This window comes from Molossus molossus, unplaced genomic scaffold (genome assembly GCF_014108415.1).
Source record: "Molossus molossus isolate mMolMol1 unplaced genomic scaffold, mMolMol1.p scaffold_m16_p_6, whole genome shotgun sequence".
Classification (NCBI taxonomy): Eukaryota; Metazoa; Chordata; class Mammalia; order Chiroptera; family Molossidae; genus Molossus; species Molossus molossus.
Genome location: NW_023425399.1, coordinates 9523312 through 9541611, shown reverse-complemented (window position 1 = coordinate 9541611; position 18300 = coordinate 9523312). Strand labels below are relative to the sequence as shown.

The 18300-nt window shown below is 42.3% G+C and overlaps 1 protein-coding gene across 1 annotated transcript in view; it reads left to right on the top strand.

The window, feature by feature from the left end:
• Window positions 1-5048: 5048 nt before the first annotated feature.
• Window positions 5049-18300, top strand: part of CSE1L (chromosome segregation 1 like) — a 42359-nt gene continuing 29107 nt past the window's right edge. Inside the window, exons 1-3 of the mRNA XM_036244742.1 lie at window positions 5049-5170; window positions 12810-12905; window positions 14244-14386. Of these exons, the coding sequence (XP_036100635.1) occupies window positions 12821-12905; window positions 14244-14386 (228 nt within the window). The 5' untranslated portion in view covers window positions 5049-5170; window positions 12810-12820. The remainder of the gene's footprint in view (window positions 5171-12809; window positions 12906-14243; window positions 14387-18300) is intronic.

Sequence of the window (18300 nt, the reverse complement as noted above, 5' to 3'; positions counted from 1 at the left end):
CTCTCAAGTCAATTAAAAAAAATAAAGATGAACATTTTAAAAATGACATAGACATAGATATTCAATATATTACCAACAGCAGATGTCCTGATTAGTGAAAGATCAAATGCTGGGTTTTTTTTTGTTACTCTGTGAATTATTTACCATGTGCATGCATGTTTAAAATTTTTTAAAGTGCCTCCAATTTTTTTTTTTTAAGAGAGAGTGGAAGGGAGGGAGGGAGAAAAAGGGAGGAAGAGAAAAAACATCAATGTGAGAGAGACACATCCATTGGTTGCTTCCCACACGACCCCAACCAGGGCCAGAGATCAAACCTGCAACCCAGGCATGTGCCCTTGAGCAGGAACTGAACCCGGGACCCTTTGGTCCACAGCCAACGCCCTTATCACTGAGCCAAACTGGCCAGGGCAAAAGTGCCTTCATTTTTTAAAAAAAGGTAAGAAATGACAATCTGACACCTCTCCTTTTCAGCCCTCAGTACTCTTCTCATCCCGGTGAGATTAAATTAAAAAAAAAAGACGTGCTCTTTCCAAACAGCCAGATGTATCCATGCCCTTTGAGTCCAAATAAAAAGTAAAATTACCTTCCTTGTGGAACATACCATAGATAATTTGTCTTTTCAGAAAGTCGACCCTCGATAGATGGGTTTTATCAGGGTTTGGAAAGAGCGAAAATTACATGAATACAGACATACCTCGATTCACTGTGCTTTGCTTTATTTGGTCTTCACAGAGATTGCATATTTTACAAATTGGAGGCAAGAACCCCCCCACCAGCAAAAAGATCACGAATCAGTCTTCTCGTGGCTGCAAAGGGCGAGGGGAGAGAGCACCACAGGAGCTGTGTCCAGGCAGAAAAGTCTTGGTACAGCTTGAGGGCTTTTTGCAGAAACTGGCAGAGATGCTAGACTGGCGCGAGGTGCCAGCCAGTCTCCTTCTGATGAGCTCTCAGAAATGGAGCTGTTAAGTCATCAGTGTCATTCTCAACAGGACTGGAGGAAAATGTCCAGGAGAGCGGATTAGTATAATTACGGTGATAACCTGTACCATTGCTGCAATGGTAAAGATACATCTCTTTCACCAATGTTCTAATAACTTATACCTTTCTCAACAGACTTTGCCTATTTTTTTTTTTAATCCTCACCCGAGGACATTTTTCCATTTTTTGTTCAGATAGAGTGGGAAGGAGAGAGAGAGAGAGAAACATCGATGTGAAAGGGACACATCGAGTGGCTGCCTCCCGCACGACCCAACCAGGGCCGGGGACAAACTGCAACCGAGGTATGTGCCCTTAGCGGGAAATGAACCCGGGTTTTTCTGGACCATAGGCCGATGCTCTTACTGCTAAGCCAAACCGGCCAGGGCTGTAATTTATTTATTTTTTTGTATATGCCCCTAGCAGGAACCGACCCTGGGACTCCCTGGTCTGCAGGCCGACGCTCCAACTGCTGAGCCAAACTGGCCAGGACTTTGCCTATTTATATAGGGCATTTCATTCAACATTCAACAATCACTTATTGAGTAGCTACTATGTGCCAGGTGCTGGGGCATAGCTGTAAATAAGATAAAATCCTTGGTTCTCATAGAGTCCTTAGGCAGGTGGAGGGAAAACGATTCACACAGAGAATTAATTGTAGAAGTGATAAATGTTATGAGGAAAATAGAATGAGCCCAGATGGTTAAAGCATCCTCCCGATATGCCAAGGTTGTGAGTTCGATCCTTGGTCAGGATGCTTACAAGAATCAACCAATAAGTGGAAAAACAAACTGAAGTTTCTCTCTCCTCCTCTCTCTCCCTTCCTCTCTCTCAAATCAATAACAAAAAAAGAAGAAGAAGAAGAAAAAGAAAACAGAATGATATAATGGAGCTAGGGCTGCCAGATAAAATGCAGGACACCTCATTTAATGTGAATTTTCGATAAACCATGTATGGTGTTTTTTTAGTAGAAGTATGGTCCATGCAACGTTTATACTAAAAAATTATGCACTGGCCGTGGCCAGTTTGGCTCAGTGGTTAGAGCATTGGCCTGTGGACCAGAGAGTCCCAGGTTCAGTTCCCACTAGGGGCATATAACAAAAAAAATAAAATAAAAAAATAAAAAATTATGCACTGCTTTTCTGAAATTCACATTGAACTCAGTGTCCTGTATTTCATTTTCTAAATCTAGCAACCCTATATGTTATGGTATTGGGTAGTGGAGAGTGGACAGTTTCAGACAGGGTGAAGGCCTCTTTGAGGAGGTGGCATTTGAGCTAGAAACTGAATGTACCAAGGGAGCCAGTCACTCAGGGATCTAGAAGAAGAGCATTGTAGTCAGAGGGAAGAGCAAGTATGAATGCTTTGAGACGGAAATAAGCTGGGAGTTTGGAAGAACAAAAAGGAAGGCGGAGTGGCTGAGCTGAGTGAGGGTGAAGGGGAGGAGGGAGGAAGGCGAGAGGCCAGACAGGTTGGCAGGGGCCAGATCTTGTAGGGCTTGTGGCTATGATAAGAGATCTTGAGTACTTTTACCAAAAACTTAGATCCATAACCTGAATCTAAGCAGATTCAGAAGCAGAACTTTTTACATTTTATCCATAGGAATTGCTTTGCCATGTGACAAGGTGCGGTCAAAGGTAAACACAGCTGGACATTGTTAAAGCAGTGAAAACAGATTTTCTTCAGTAACTACTGACATTAAGTAGGGAGCTAGAGATGCGGACTTTTGCAAAGCTGATTGGGCGTTTTAAAGGGACAATGAGGGAGTAGGGGAGTGAGAAGGCACTCAAGTGAAAAGTTACAAAGGGCCCTGTCCGGTTACCTCAGTGGTTAGAGCGTCGGCCTGAAGACTGAAGGATCTTGGGTTCGATTCTGGTCAAGTGCACCCGACCGGAACTGTGCAGGAGGCAACCAATCAATGTGTGTGTCTCTCTCTCCCTTCCCACTTTTCACTGTCTCTAAAGAAAATCAATGGAAAAATATTCTCGGGTGAGGATTAACAAGGAAACAAAAAGTTACAAAGGGCTGATCAGCATAAAATTGATTAGGCCAGCTGTGTCTGCTAGCTGGCATTTACCAAAGTTAGGCTTCCAGAGGATCTACCTTCCTAATGATTAGATTTCAAAAAATGGTTTTCAGGTCCTTAAGAAGGACACTCCTGAATTGTAGAAGGTACATATACATTCTCAAAGGGACAGAGGAAAAGTTTACAGGTTTAATCCCTTTATAGCAAATGCTCTAAGGAAGGGAGGTGGGCCCGGGTCCGTTTGGCTCAGCAGTTAGAGAGTCAGCCTGCGGTCCAGAGAGACCTGGGTTAGGTTCCCGCTAAGGGCATGTACCTCGGTTGCAGTTTGTCCCTGGCCCTGGTTGGGTCGTGTGGGTGGCAACCACTCGATGTGTCCCTTTCATATCGATGTTTCTCTCTCTCTCTCTCTCTCCCCCTCCCACTCTATCTGAACAAAATATCAAAAAATATCTTCGGGTGAGGATAAAAAAAAAAAAAGGGAGTCCTATCCTCAGGTGTTGGCTAGAAAAACATTCAATTGTCCTGGCAGCATTGAGCTTGCTGTGCTCCAGTTGTCCTAGGGAAATGGCTTTATGCTGCTAGAAGCCATGATGGCGTTTGATCATCTTTTAGTGCAGAGGTTTGGACGATCATTTAGTATGTGCTGACAACTCTGTAGTTCTCAGTATCTATATAATTTTGAGTTCTTATATTTGTTTCCTCGAATGATGACCAAATAGTGTTTTTTTTTTTAACCCTCACCTGAGGATATTTTTCTACTTATCTTCAGATAGAGTGGGAAGGACCGGGAGAGACAGAGAGAGAAACATCTATGTGAGAGAGACACATCGACTGGTTGCCTCCTGCATGACCCTGATCAGGGCCAGGATGAACGGCAACCGAGGAACGTGCCCTTGACTGGGATCGAACCCGTGAGTCTTTTGTCTGAAGGCCAACGCTCTAACCACTGAGCGAAACTGGCCAGGGCCAAATGGCATTTCTTTCAGTCCCAGGAATAACAAGCAAACAATTCCAAGAGATGGGCTCTGAGTGGAGACAGCCTGGCCTGTTGAGGGAGGAGGAGGAGGCCAAAACGGAGGCCTGGGATTTCCATAAGTCTCCATTGGTTCCTCTCTTTCCTACACTCAATGTATCATAAGATCCTAAGGGCTCTACCTCTAAAATATATCCTGAAGCTGTCCCCTTCTCTCCGTATTTATGCTACACACCCTAGTCCAGGCCATAACATCCTCCTGGATACCTCCAACAGCTTTCTCACGTGTCTCCCTCCTTCAAGCTCTTCCCCCCATACAGTCCATTCTCCAAGCAGCAACTGGTGGGCCTTTTAAAATATAAAGTTGGTGGTCATGCATTTAAGACATAGTTCAAACACTGGCTTATGAAGCCTACATCATCTGGCCTTGGCTGGCCTAATTTTATCTCCTGACATGCTCCACTTCATTAAGCCCCAGCCGAGTTCATTCTTGACTGGGAGCCTTTGCTATTGACACCCCTCCTCCTGAAATGCTCTCCAGGCCGATCTGCACGCAGCCCTCTCCTTGTTGAAACTCGGGTCAATTTTCACCTGTTCAGAGGACTTCTCTGACCATCCCATTGACCTTCCAAGGCACTGCCTGCCATATCCTGGTTTTCATTTTCTCCTCTTCATAGCACTTATAAAGATCTGAAATTATCTTACTTGTTCATTCCATTTCTCCCTCTAAAACATAAGCTGCATGAGAGGCAGGAAGCTCTTTTCTGTCTGAGACGCTATGGAGATGACGTTGGGCAGTTCGTTCAAGATGTACTAAGTGCCTGACATCAAGCCCGCACATCCAAATAGGTCACAGTCCAGTAGGCACTCACCGAACCTGTGTTCATTTCAGGAAAATGGGGATTGTGATGCCTGTTAGAACGGCTTGAACCAAAGGGCATTGTCGCTTGTGACGTCAGTGCAAACAGAGAGGGGTCAGGCAAGCCACAGATTGGTCATTCGAATTTGGGTGGGAGCCGAATGGTCTTGGCCCCGCCCCCTGCCGCTGCCCTGTTCACGCATGCGCCCAGACCGCAGCCTCGCCGCCGCGCCATTTTGCCGGGGTTTGAATGTGAGGTGGAACGGCGGCAGTAGTTGGTAGTGGTGGCTACAGTCTGCGGCCGGGATTTTCGTGTCCCTTCCCGTATTCCCATAAGGTAAGGCTGAGACGTGCATGGCCAGGCAGGGTGGCCTCTGGGAACCCCGCGGGGGGAGGGTTGAGGCTCTCCCTGCATTTCTGAGCGCTGGGGAGCAAGGACCACGCCTCTGGGCGAGAGCGGAATGTGGGCCTGTCTGTCGGGCACAGTCCTGGGGCAAGGTCTTTGCCTTTACGCACCGGCCTCGCGACATCTCAGTTCTCAGTCCCAGGCCCGGCGACCCCCGTGCCTGTAGCTGGACGAGGGCTGCCGCGGTGCGGCCTAACGCGCCAGAAAGCCCGCCCCTTCCCCTTTAATGCCGTTCCGATTGGCCGCGCCGGCGTCGCGTCGCTCGAGAAGGCCGCTTCTCATTGGTCACGGCCGCGCGTCCGTTCTCGGAGCTCCCGGCCACCCGCAACGTGAGCGGAGTGCGGCGGCGAGGCCTGTCGGCCTGCTGGGCGGAGGTTGCTGGCTTCCACCCGACCACCTCTTCCTTGGGCTCACCATCTTAAGGAGGAGGGGGAGCGTAACCTCCCTGTACTTCAGCCTCCTCGACTGTATAATGGGCATCGTGATTTCACTTTGCTGTTGTTTTTGAGGATTAAATTCTAGTCCATGCACCTGCCCAGTAATACGGGTCTGACTCTTGGGGGAAACGCTATGTGGTTTGGTAGTTTTGAGCATGGGCTTTGGAATTAGAATGCCTGGGTTTGTTCCAGATTCAGCCTACCCGTAGGAGCGCAATTTAGGGCTATTCACTGCATGAGCCTCCAATTCCTTCTCTGCCAAATGGGGTTGAAAACATAGTCTACCTGGTAAAGTGGCTGTGGGGATCCACTAAGTTATTACCGTAGTTTACAAAGTCCCACCTCGGGACCATTGTCTACCTCCCCCACCCATCTTTCCTCGTTAGCCAAGGTAGGCATACTGACTTGACCTTTTTTTTTTTTTTTCCTTAAATATTCCAAGTTCGTGCCCACCATAAAGCATTTGGACCTGCCTTTTATGCTTGGAAATTACTAATATCACATCTTTGCAAGGCTAGCTCCCTGTTCTTTAAGTTTTACTCACCTTAGGCCTTCTTTGACCAGCCTCTCTCCAACTCTTCATCACATCAACCTAGTTTTATTTATTTCATTGCATTGATTGTCATCTGTAATTATTTAGTAGTTTACTTGTTTGTTGTCTTTCTCAACTGCTAAGGTGTAAACTTTGAGAGCAAGGTCTTGCCTTTGCCTGTCTTGTTTACTGCTGTGTCCAGGTGGCCAGTGCTTGCCACCCAGCAGATGCACCAGTATTATTATTTCTTTGAGGCACAGAAGGGAATTTTTTACTCGTGGATCTCACCACTGCTCATTTTCTCTTCCCCTTGGGCCCCCATACTCGAATTTTTGGCCTCTCCTTTTTTTCTTTTCATTGAATTTTTGGGGTGACACTGGTTAACAGAATTATACAGGTTTCAGGTGCACAGTTCCACAACACATCATCTGTGCACTGTTATGCCCCCCCCTTTCCTCACCTGAGGATATTTTTCCATTGATTTGTTTGTTTGTTTAGGTAGAATGAGAGGGAGAGAGGGGTGGATTGAGACAGAGACAGATAGAAAGAAACATCAATTTGAGAGAGACACATCAATTGTTTGCCTCCCACACAATCTCACCGGGGCCTGGGATCAACTTGCAATCAAGATACATGCACTTGACCAGGAATTGAACTCTAGTCTTTTTGGTCTGAGGGCTGACGCTAACTGCTGAGCCAAACCGGCCAGGGCTATGGCCCCTCTTTGTGTGTGTCCAATTTATGCATAATTCCTGGGACTCTTGATCTACCCTACCCTCTTCCCTCTTAAGACCCTTTGTCTTTAACTTCTTTCCACCAGTGCAAGGGAATTCTCTTTCCTCTTATGGTTACTTTGATTTCTGCTGGTTGGGGGCTGGGACAGAGGGAAACCATTTTCAGGAGTAGATGGGTATGAGAGCACTGCTCTAGTTTTGGAATTGATTTGTTCCTTTTATTTAATAACTTTATTGAGTAGCCAGTTAATCTCTGGGAATACTGTGAAGAAACAGTAGTGGACAAGGTTCCTTGGGTAGTTGTGTTCTTATGGAGGGAAGAAACAACGATACAGATAAATGAATTAGATAATTTCAGATACTGACAAGTAACAGGGTGATATGATGATGAAGAAGGCTTCTCTGAGAAGGTGACATTTGAACTGAGACCAGCCATGGAAAGGTGAGGGGACAGAACATTTCAGGCATACGGAATAGAAAGTACAAGAGCTCAAAGACAGGAACAAACTTGGAATAATGGAATATTTGAGGAAAATCCAGCTTGCTAGAGTAGTGTATGAAGAAGGAGAGGTATCCAGGGGCCAGATCACATAGGGCTTTGTAGGCAACGTAAAGAGTTTGGATTTGACTCTAAGGAGTATGGTCCTGTGATTAGAAAGCAGAGTGTGGGGAGATGTTGGGTTATGTTCTTGATGTGTGTGTGCCAGATAGTTTTCACACATTGGATCTCTTTCCCTTTCTCCAGATGTAAGGCCTCAGGAATGGTTCTCTAATATGGAGGAAATATCTAAGGAAAAGGCACACATCTTGGACTAGCTTATGTCATAGGTGTCTGTTAGATGGCATTGAAAAGCAAAGCTTTTATTCCAAAAGTCTATAACTAAAGGCCTGTGGGAAGAGGCTAATCTAAAGTCCAGCCATTCATTCAACAGGAAGAACTTAGAATTTAGATAAGTCTGTCATAACTGATTTGTTGTGGTACATGTTTTTTTATTTGTGTATGTGTTAGTAGGGATTTCCAAAGATAGTTTTGTGGAGAAAGTACAAAGCACCATTCATTTAAACACAAAATAATAAAATTTCCATTTCTAGTTTGAGTATTTTAAAATCAATAACACTTTTTACATTTATATTTTGCAAATATTTTAACATGTCAAATTACCTTCATCTGTGGTCAAATAAGATAACTTAATTAGACCTTGATCTTGCTGTTATATTATGAATACCTTTGGGGTATTCTCTTAAATTACCTGATTTGTCATGCTTTCCCAAATCAGGGCTAAGCTTACAATTTGATTTTATAGACATTATCACTAAGGAGATATAAAAAGGGTTTGATTCCCGGTCAAAGGCACATACCTGGGTTGCAGGTTCAATGTTCGGCCCTGGTTTGGGGTCTTGGGGAAGCAACCAATGGATGTGTCTCTCTCACATTGATGTTTCTCTCCCCCTCCCTTCCACTCTATCTGAAAATCAATGGAAAAACATCCTCGGGAGAGGATTAACCCAACAACAACAACAAAATTCTAGGATCTATGTAATATTTTAACTTTCAGACATTGTGGCATGCATATTTGTGTACCCCCCCCCCCCCCCCATACACACATTTTTTTTTCCCCCAACACGCTTTTTTTTTTAACTTAAAAATGGTTTTGCCATTTTAGGGTTATTCTGTAATGTGGTCTTAGAATCAGTTGTCTCCACCCTTTCCTGCTTGTCACAATTGACGAGAATAAATGTGAAAAATGAGTGCTTTTGATGGAAAAATCAGTCAAGGGTATGTAGCTTTTGAAAATAGTACAACCAGTATGTAGTCGGTGCCCATTATTGTAAAGCTTTCAGGAGATTGCAGTAAACAAAACACAGAGTTCCTACTTGTGGAGCTTACAATCTGGTGGGGGAAGAGAGGCATAGTAAAAAAGACAGCAAATTAATATGCCTGATGAAATTTACTTGGAAAAATAGAATAAGGGAATGGAGAGTGGCTGGGGTGGTGCTCATTCATTCATTCATTCATTCCTCACCCGAGGACATCTTTCCATTTTTTGTTCAGATAGAGTGGGAGGGAGAGAGAGGAAGAGAAAGAGATAGAGGAACATCGACGTGAAAGGGACACATCTAGTGGCTGCCTCCCGCACGACCAACCAGGGCCGGGGACAAACTGCAACCAAGGTACGTGCCCCTAGTGGGAACCAGACCCAGGTATCTCTGGAGCGCAGGCCAATGTGCTAACCCTGAGCTAAACCAGCCAGGGCGCGGTGGGTGCTTGCTTATTTATTTATTTATTTATTTATTTATTTTTAATCCTCACCCAAGGACATTTTTCCATATTTTGTTCAGATAGAGTAAGAGGGAGAGAGAGAGAGAGAAACATTGATGTGAAAGGGACACATTGAGTGGCTGCCTCCCACACGAGCCAACCAGGGCCAGAGACAAACTGCAACCGAGGTACACGCCCTTAGCGGGAACCGGACCCGGGTCTCTCTGGACTGCAAGCCGAAGCTCTAACTGCTGAGCCAAACCGGCCAGGGCGTGGGCTCTCTTAGAGAGGTCCAGGAAGGCATCTCTGAAAAGATGACATTTGAAAAGAGACCTGAATGGCCCTGGCTGGTTTGGCTCAACGGTAGAGTGTCGGCCTGCGGTCCAGAGAGACCCGGGTTCAGTTTCCGCTAAGGGCACGTACCTTGGTTGCAGTTTGTCCCTGGCCCTGGTTGGGTCATGTGGGAGGCAGCCACTCGATGTGTCACTTTCACATCGATGTTTCTCTCTCTCCTTTCCACTCTATCTGAACAAAAAATGGAAAAATGTCCTCGGGTGAGGATAAAAAAAAAAAGAGACCTGAATGAAGTGAGCAGTGAGCCATGTATCTCTCCTGGGCCGGAGCTGCCAGGCAGATGGGACAGTAAGAGCGAAGCCCTAAGACAAAAAAACAAGCACTGCCATACATGAACAGTAATACAGGACAGATTTCAAAGTCACTTCTTTCTTAAAAGCTCTTTTGAATGGACAAATTAATTATCACAGGCAAGTTTGGTCATATGTTTATCTGACAGATGTATCTGAGTTCCTACGTTCTTTTGGGGCTGCTGATAGCTGATTCTCAAAGAATAGTCTCCAGTTCAGAATGGGAATTTATGTTTTAGCTGGCTGGCTGATATTGACTCATTCATTAATTCATGCAACAACTGCTTATTGAATGTCTACTATGTGCCAGGCAATGTTGAAGGTCCTGGACATATGGAAACAAAGACATCCAAAGTCCCTGACTTAAGGAGTTTACAAATAAGAGAAAACAAGTCAAAGATATTTCAGATGAGGATTAATGCTGTTGACAGTATAACAGGATAAGGTAGATAATAGGTGTGTATTAACAGTATAACAGGGATAAGGTAGATGATAGGTGTGGAAGGCCCTTTTGAAGAGTTGAGGGCTGATAGGTGAATGATACTTGTTTTCAAATTAGAAGAAAGAGCAGTATTACAGGCACAGAGAAGTGTCTTGACTGGTTCAAGGAATGGAAAGAAAGAAGGCTTTTATGGCTGGAACGTGAGGCAATTGATTAAATCACTACTTTTCAAAATGTGTTTCATGAAGTGGCCAAGTAATGGGGGAACTATAGGTTAAACAATGTTAGACTAATAACCATTGGAGTTCCTGAAACCTTTGAAGTAAATCTCCAAAAAAGGAAATATGATGTGTAGCATCTTCCACACTTTTGACATAAAACACAGAAAGGGGTAGCCTTTTAAATTGTGTGTGTGATTGAGTGGAATTTGATATTCATGTCCATCAAATAGTTTGTACTGAGTCGAAGGAAGTGAATAGATAGGTGGTGGTATCTATTAAATCCATCAGAATATTGGCTTTTCTTGTGATAAAAATGTTTTCTAATGAGAAAGGACTGTAGTAAGGAGAATACGTATCAACATATTTCAAACAGATTGTTCTCCTTAGAAGGTGTAGTTTCTGGTAGTGGAGTAGTACTCTGCACAAGCACATCATTAGCTTATAGCCCATTTCTAGCTTAAAAATTTTTATTTTATTTTTTTTATTCTCACCCAAGGACATTTTCTTGCATTTATCTTCAGATAAAGTGAGAGGGAGTGAGGGAGGAAGAGAGAAACATTGATGTGAAAGAGACACATCGATTGGTTGTCTACTGCACAACCCCGGCCAGGACCTGTGATTGAGCCTGCAACCCAGGTACTCACCCTTGACCAGGAATCGAACCCAAGACCCTCTGGTCCGAGGGCCAAAGCTCTAACTGCTAAGTCAAACCAGCCAGGGCCAGATTTTGTTTTTCTTATGATCAGAACTTTTCAGATTTACTCTATCAGCACTTTCAAATATATATTACACTATTATTAACTATTGTCACCATGCTGAACATTATGTCCCTGTGACTTATTTTATAACAGAAAGTTTGTACCTTTTGATCACCTTTTACCCATCTTCCCCTTGAATCTGTTTTCAGTATCTGAGTTAGTTTTTTTGTTGTTATAAAAAGATTCCACATATAAATAAGGTCATACATTATTTGTCTTTAATGTATTTAGCATGATGCCCTCAAGGTCCATCCATATTGTCAAATGGCAGAATTTCCTTCTTTTTTTGTGGCTGAGTAATATCTTTTGTGCCTATATACCACTTGTCTTTTTTGGTTGTTTGTTTTTTGTCCATTCATCTGTTGATCTACACTTAGGTTGCCTCCACGTCATGGCTATTGTTAATAATGCTGCAATCCAAATCTTTCCTTTGGATAAATACCTTGAAGTAGAATTGCTGGATCATGTACTAGTCCTGTTTTACTTTTTTTGTGGAAACTTTATGCTGTTTTCTTTAGAGGTTGCCCTAATTTACATTCTTGCCAACAGTATACAAGGATTCCCCTTTTCTCCATATCCTCACCAACATTTGCTATTTCTCGTCTTTTTGTTTTTATTTTATTTTTTTATCCTCACCCGAGGATATTTTTCCATTTTTTGTACAGATAGAGTGGGAGGGAGAGAGAGAGAGAAACATCGACGTGAAGGGACACATCGAGTGGTTGCCATCCGCACGACCAACCAGGGCCGGGGACAAACTGCAACCGAAGTACGTGCCCTTAGCGGGAACCGAACCCGGGTCTCTCCGGACCGCAGGCCGACGCTCTAACCGCTGAGCCAAACTGGCCAGGGCTATTTCTCGTCTTTTTGACAATAGCCATCCTAACAGGCGTTATAATAGCTCATGGTTTTGATGTGCATTTCCCTGATTATCAGTGATGTTGAGTAACTTTTCATGTACCTGTTGGCCATCTGTATGTCTTCTTTGGAAAAATGTCTATTCAGATCCTCTACCCATTTATTTTATTAAAAAAAATTTTTTTTTCCTTATTGATGTTAGAGAGAGGAGAGGAAGGGTGAGGGGGAGAGAGAAACATCGATGAGAGAGAACATCGATTGGCTGCCTCCTGCACACCCCCACCTGGGGGATCGGGCCCACAACCTGGGCATGTGCCTTGACTGGGAATCGAACCCGTGACCTCTTGGTACACGGGTTGATGCTCAATCACGGATCCACACTGGCTGGGCTGTTTCATAGCTTTTAAATTAGGATCAACTTTTATGGTGACTTGGATGAATTCTTCAACTTTACTTTTCTGTTTGCCTGTCATTTTAAAATCATGATACTTTTTCTCCTCATTTCAAAATTATCTCACCATTGTTTCAAAAAAGCCCATCTTAGCTAAGAGTCAGGTTTATAGCCCGTGCCCACACAACAAAATGGATGACTTTCAGAGAGAAGACTGATGATATAAAAGGATTTTAATGCAAATTACTGTGTTCCCCTGTGACCAATTACCCAAACCTCATTTCTTGTTTTAGGTTTTATTGCAATGGAGCTCAGTGATGCGAATTTGCAAACACTAACAGAATATTTAAAGAAAACTCTTGATCCTGACCCCGCCATCAGACGTCCAGGTACAGAGAATAAATACTGTTTTTGGTTAATTTATTCTTAAAGGACAGAAATCTTTGTGCAAACTGTTGTTTATAAATATTTAAAAAACAGTTTATACTTGGATTCTCAGATATACTTTATTTTTTATTTTCTAGCTATAAAATGTGTGGTTAGCTGTCTACAGCTCTTACAACAGGGTGGTGTTGGGGCTTTTTGCTTTTGTTTTTTGAGTAAAATAGCTTTTATTTGGCCTCTTCTGGAATAAAAAGTACTGATATGTTTAGAATGCTTTGTCCCTTCACCTTTCTGAAATTCCCCACACCTGCCAGTTTTAGGTAATAATTAGGATATAGAGTTGAGAGTTAATTGACAGAAACAATCAGACTCTGGCTCTTAATCTTCATGCTGGATTTGACTTAATTTATTTTAAGACCGCGGGTTCCTTTCTTCATCTCTTCCTTCTTAATATGACCAGTTTTCATTAGAAACTTAATATAAACTTAGAATTGCAAACTCTGGTGCCCACAGGAGTCAGATACGAAGGTACGTGAGGGAAGCAGGCCAAGTGTGGACTGGTAATACCCTGTGACTATATGCCTTGGCTAAGGGGCAGATATTATTTGGAACCAGCTAACTTTGGAGGATTTAAACCAGTTTTGCAAGATCAGATTTCCAGCTTAACTTAAAAAATAAGGTTGTTTATATGAAGTGTCCTCATTTCTGGTGATAGCAATTATTAACTTCAAACAATTTTGAAACAAGTACAAATCAAACTCATTTTGGGGGCCATATGTGTCCTGTGAGTAGTCAGTTGATGATCCTTGATGTAAATCATATTAACTAGAAATGCTTTTAATATGCTTCTTCAAAATTTACTAATGTGCATGCTCATGAAGAGGATTTGGGAAGGGCCCCATGGAGACACAAATGAATGCATGTGTCATGTTGATGTTACATATAAGTAGAATTATAAACATGTTAATGCATCCATACTATTCTAACAAAGCCTTGGTGATTTCTGAAAGGGAAAATTTGTGATCTTCTCATTAGTGCTTGAAGAAGTAATGTATTCTTGGATAAAGGGAAATTAATGACTCCAGTATTCTTAGACTTTCCCAGAGAGCCTCTGCCAACATTGTTTATTAAAAATTATTTTTAATAATTGTGTCTTTAAAGGTGAAGGGTGCTATTTTATGAATCCAGGACAGAGTGTAGGAATAATCGAATGTTTCTGGGATGAGTTGTGAATAGAATATTTCTCAGGGATCAGTAGTAGACTGACTCATCATCTTTATTTTTTAAAAAGGGTAAAATGATCTGGTTATAATAACAAATCTAACATGGAAATTCTTTTATAGCTGAAAAGTTTCTTGAATCTGTAGAAGGAAATCAGAATTACCCACTGTTGCTTTTAACATTACTGGAGAAGTCCCAGGATAATGTTATCAAAGTGTGTGCCTCAGTAACATTTAAGAACTATATTAAAAGAAACTGGAGAATTGTAAGTATTTTGTTAATACATAGTTTAATACCATGTATGTTACTGAGATTTATATATGCGGTGCTCCTGAAAGATCCAGACACAGATTAAAGATAAAATGGCCCTGGCCGGTTTGGCTCAGCGGTTAGAGCGTCGGCCTGCGGTCCAGAGAGACCTGGGTTCTGTTCCCGCTAAGGGCACGTACCTTGGTTGCAGTTTGTCCCCTGCCGTGGTTGGGTTGTGCGGGTGGCAGCCACTCGATGTGTCCGTTTCACATCGATGTTTCTTTCTCTCTCTGTCTCCCTCCCCACTCTATCTAAACAAAAAATGGAAAAATGTCCTCGGGTGAGGATTAAAAAAAAAAAAAAAAGATAAAATGAAGCAGGACCCTCCCCAACAAAATATTAGCAAATCAAATCCAACCGAAGAGCATAAAATTATGGACCATTAATTACCAGCAGGATTTATCACAGATATTCAAGGCTTGTTCAACATTCAGAAATTAACTAATGCCTTGTCTTGACTTGGGATAGTGAACACACAATAGAGTATACAGATGATGTATTACAGAGTTGTATACCTAAAAACTATATAATTTTATTAATGTCACCCCAGTAAATTCAATAAAAAAAGTTAAAAATTGCCCAGCCTGTCACTGGTTCAATTCCTGGTCAGGGAACATGCCTGGGTTGCAGGATGGATCCTCAGTAAGGGGCGTGCAGAAGGCAGCCAGTCAATATTTCTCTCTCTCTTTCTCTCTCCCTTTCTATCTAAAAACCAATTAAAAAATTTTAAAAGAGTAAAAAAAAAAAATGTTTTTTAAATTAATGTAACTCATCATATCAACAGACTAAAAAAAAAAAAAGAAAAGAAAGAGAAAAATCAGCCCTGGCTGGGTAGCTCAGTTGGTTTGAGCATTGTCCAAATACACCAAGATGCAGGGGGAAAAAACATCTGACAAAATCTAGTACCCATTCATGATAAATACTCAGTAAAGTAGGAATAGGGGGGAACTTCCTTTTATTTTTAACTTAAAAAAAACCAAACTTTTATTAATCACCTGGCTGGTGTGGCTCAATGGTTGAGCATCAACCCTTGCACCAAGAGGTCGCTGGTTCCATTCCTGCCCAGGGCACATGCCAGGTTGTGGACCTGGTTCCTGGTGGGGGGCATGCAGCAGGCAGCCGATGTTCTCTCTCATAATGTTTCTCTCTCTCCTTCTGCCTTCCTCGCTCTCTAATATCAATAAAGAAAAAAAAATAAAATAAAATATTTTTAATTGATTTTAGAGAGGGAGAGAGAAACATCAAAAAGAGAAGCATTTATCAGCTGCCCGCGTCCCCTACTGGGGATTGAGCTTGAAACCAAGGCAGGTGCCCTGACCAGGAATCAAACCGGTGACTTCTTCATGCATGGGATGATGGATGCTCAGTCCACTGAGCTATACTGACTGGGTAGAGGGGAACTTTATAGATAAAGACTATCTTTAAAAAATCTACAGCTGCTCAACCAGTGTGGCTCAGTGGATTGAGCATTGTCCCATGGACTGAGAAGTCCCAGTTCAATTCCCAGTCAGGGCGCATGCCTGAGTTGTGGGCTCAATCCCTAGTAGGGGGTGTTATAGAAGGCAGCTGATTTGTTTCTCTTTCACATCAGTGTTTCTCTCTCTCTCTCTAAAAAAAAAAAAATAAACATATTTAAAAATAAAACCTACAGCCAACATCATACTTAATGGTGAGAAACTTGAAACTTTCCCATTAAGATCAGGTACAAAGTAAGGATGTCCCTTACCACTTTTTTTTCAACATTATATTGGAAGTCTCTGCTAATGGAGTAAGAAAAGGTAAAACTGTCTTTGTTCACTGATGGCATGATCATCTATGTAGAAAATCTGAAAGAACTGACAAAAGTTAAACAGGACACGTGTCCAAAGTTCCTGTTGTTTCATTTGCATTCATATAGATTGCTTTAACTTTATAACCCGGGGTGCTGGAGGGTTGTGGAATTTGATTTTAACCTCCATTATGGTTGGAATTTAACTCTAGCTCGTTGTCTACTGAAAAGACGTGGGGAGACACAGTCTAAATGAATAATTGAAACAATTTCTTTTGTAAACTGGGAAAAATTACATAAAACTGAAAACTGCATTATATATATGAAAATTTGTAGAATGCAAACTAACTTTATGTTGAAGTTTTTGATATGAGATTGTGTCGTATTGTCTTGTGGAACGTGGAAACACATACTAATTTTAAGATGAATCTTATTGTCCTACAAGTTTATTATTTTTTTATTTATTATTATTTTTTTAATCCTCACCTGAGGTTGTATTTCTTTTTATCTTCAGATAGAGTGGGAGGGAGAGAAAGGGGGAGAGAGAAACAAGAAGGTGAGAGGGACACATTGACTGGTTGCCTCCCTCAGGACCTGGACCAGGGCCAGGGACGAACCGAAACCGAGGTACATGCCCTTGGCCGGAATCGAACCCGCAACTCATTGGTCCGTGCGCTGACACTCTACCACTGAGCCAAACCGGCCAGGATGTCCTACAAGTTTAATGACTAGTATAAATTTATTATAAATTAATAAATAAGTATTTTTTACACCTTAGCTTAGGACAGTGGTTCTTTTTTTTTTTTTTTATCCTCACCTGAGGACATTTTTTCATTTTCTGTTCAGATAGAGTGGGAGGGAGACAGAGAGAAAGAAACATCGGCGTGAAAGGGACAAACTGCAACCGAGGTACGCACCCTTAGTGGGAACCGAACCCGGGTCTCTCCAGACCGCAGGCTGATGCTCTAACCACTGAACCAAACCGGCCAGGGCAGGACAGTGGTTCTTAATTGGGTATGATTTTGCCTATCAGGCGATATTTGATGAAATGTTGGTTGTCACAGTTTGGGGCAGGGGGAGTGGTGGTTATTGGCATCTAGTGAGTACGGGTGTTTGTAACCGGTCTACAATATGCAAGAGAGAGCCCTACAACAAAGATTTATCTTACCCAAAATGTCCGTGATTTCAAGGTTGAAGAAACCCTGGCTTAGGATAAAGAAATAAAATGAGAATTGTTTTATAGTGATAGCAGTAGAGATACTTATTTAGAAAGTATTGCAGTTGACAAACATGGTCAGTTTTTCTAAAAAGTCAACTGTAACTCGTTACAAATTTATTTAGAATCTTTTTCTTCATTTTATAAAATTATTTAAAAATAGTAAATATTGCCCTGGCCGGTTTGGCTCAGCGGTTAGAGCGTCGGCCTGTGGTCCAGAGAGACCCGGGTTCGGTTCCCGCAAAGGGCATGTACCTCGGTTGCAGTTTGTGCCCAGCCCTGGTTGGTCGTTTGGGTGGCAGCCACTCGATATGTCCCCTTCACGTCGATGTTTCTTTCTCTCTCTCTCTTCTTCTTTCTCCCTCCTACTCTATCTGAACAAAAAATGGAAAAATGTCCTCGGGTGAGGATCAAAAAAAAAAAGAAAATATTGTTTTAAGCTTGTATCTTCAATAAGCATGTGAAAAAAATGACCTTGTAATTCTTTTTTTACCAACAAATTTATTTAGTTTTATTAATTTATTTTTGTTACAGATTTCTTTTTCCTCATTGACACCCTTCTCCTGACACCCCCTCCCCCCATATTGTTGTCTATGTCCATTGGTTATGTATATAACTTCTTTGGTTGATCACTCCCCTCCTCCCACACCCCTACTCTGAGGGTTGTCAGTCTAATCTCTACTTCTATGTCTCTGGGTCAACCTGGTGATTCTTAAAATGTTTAAAAATCCCTCCACCTCTATCTTGATTTGTAAAACTGGTGAGACTTCCAGACCTCCTTGGGTAATGTAGTTCTGGATGCATTCAACCTCAGTGGTCAAGAGGTTTTCATTGAAAACACCTTTAACTTAAGGTTAGAGTCAAAATTGAAGCTTTTTTTTTTTTT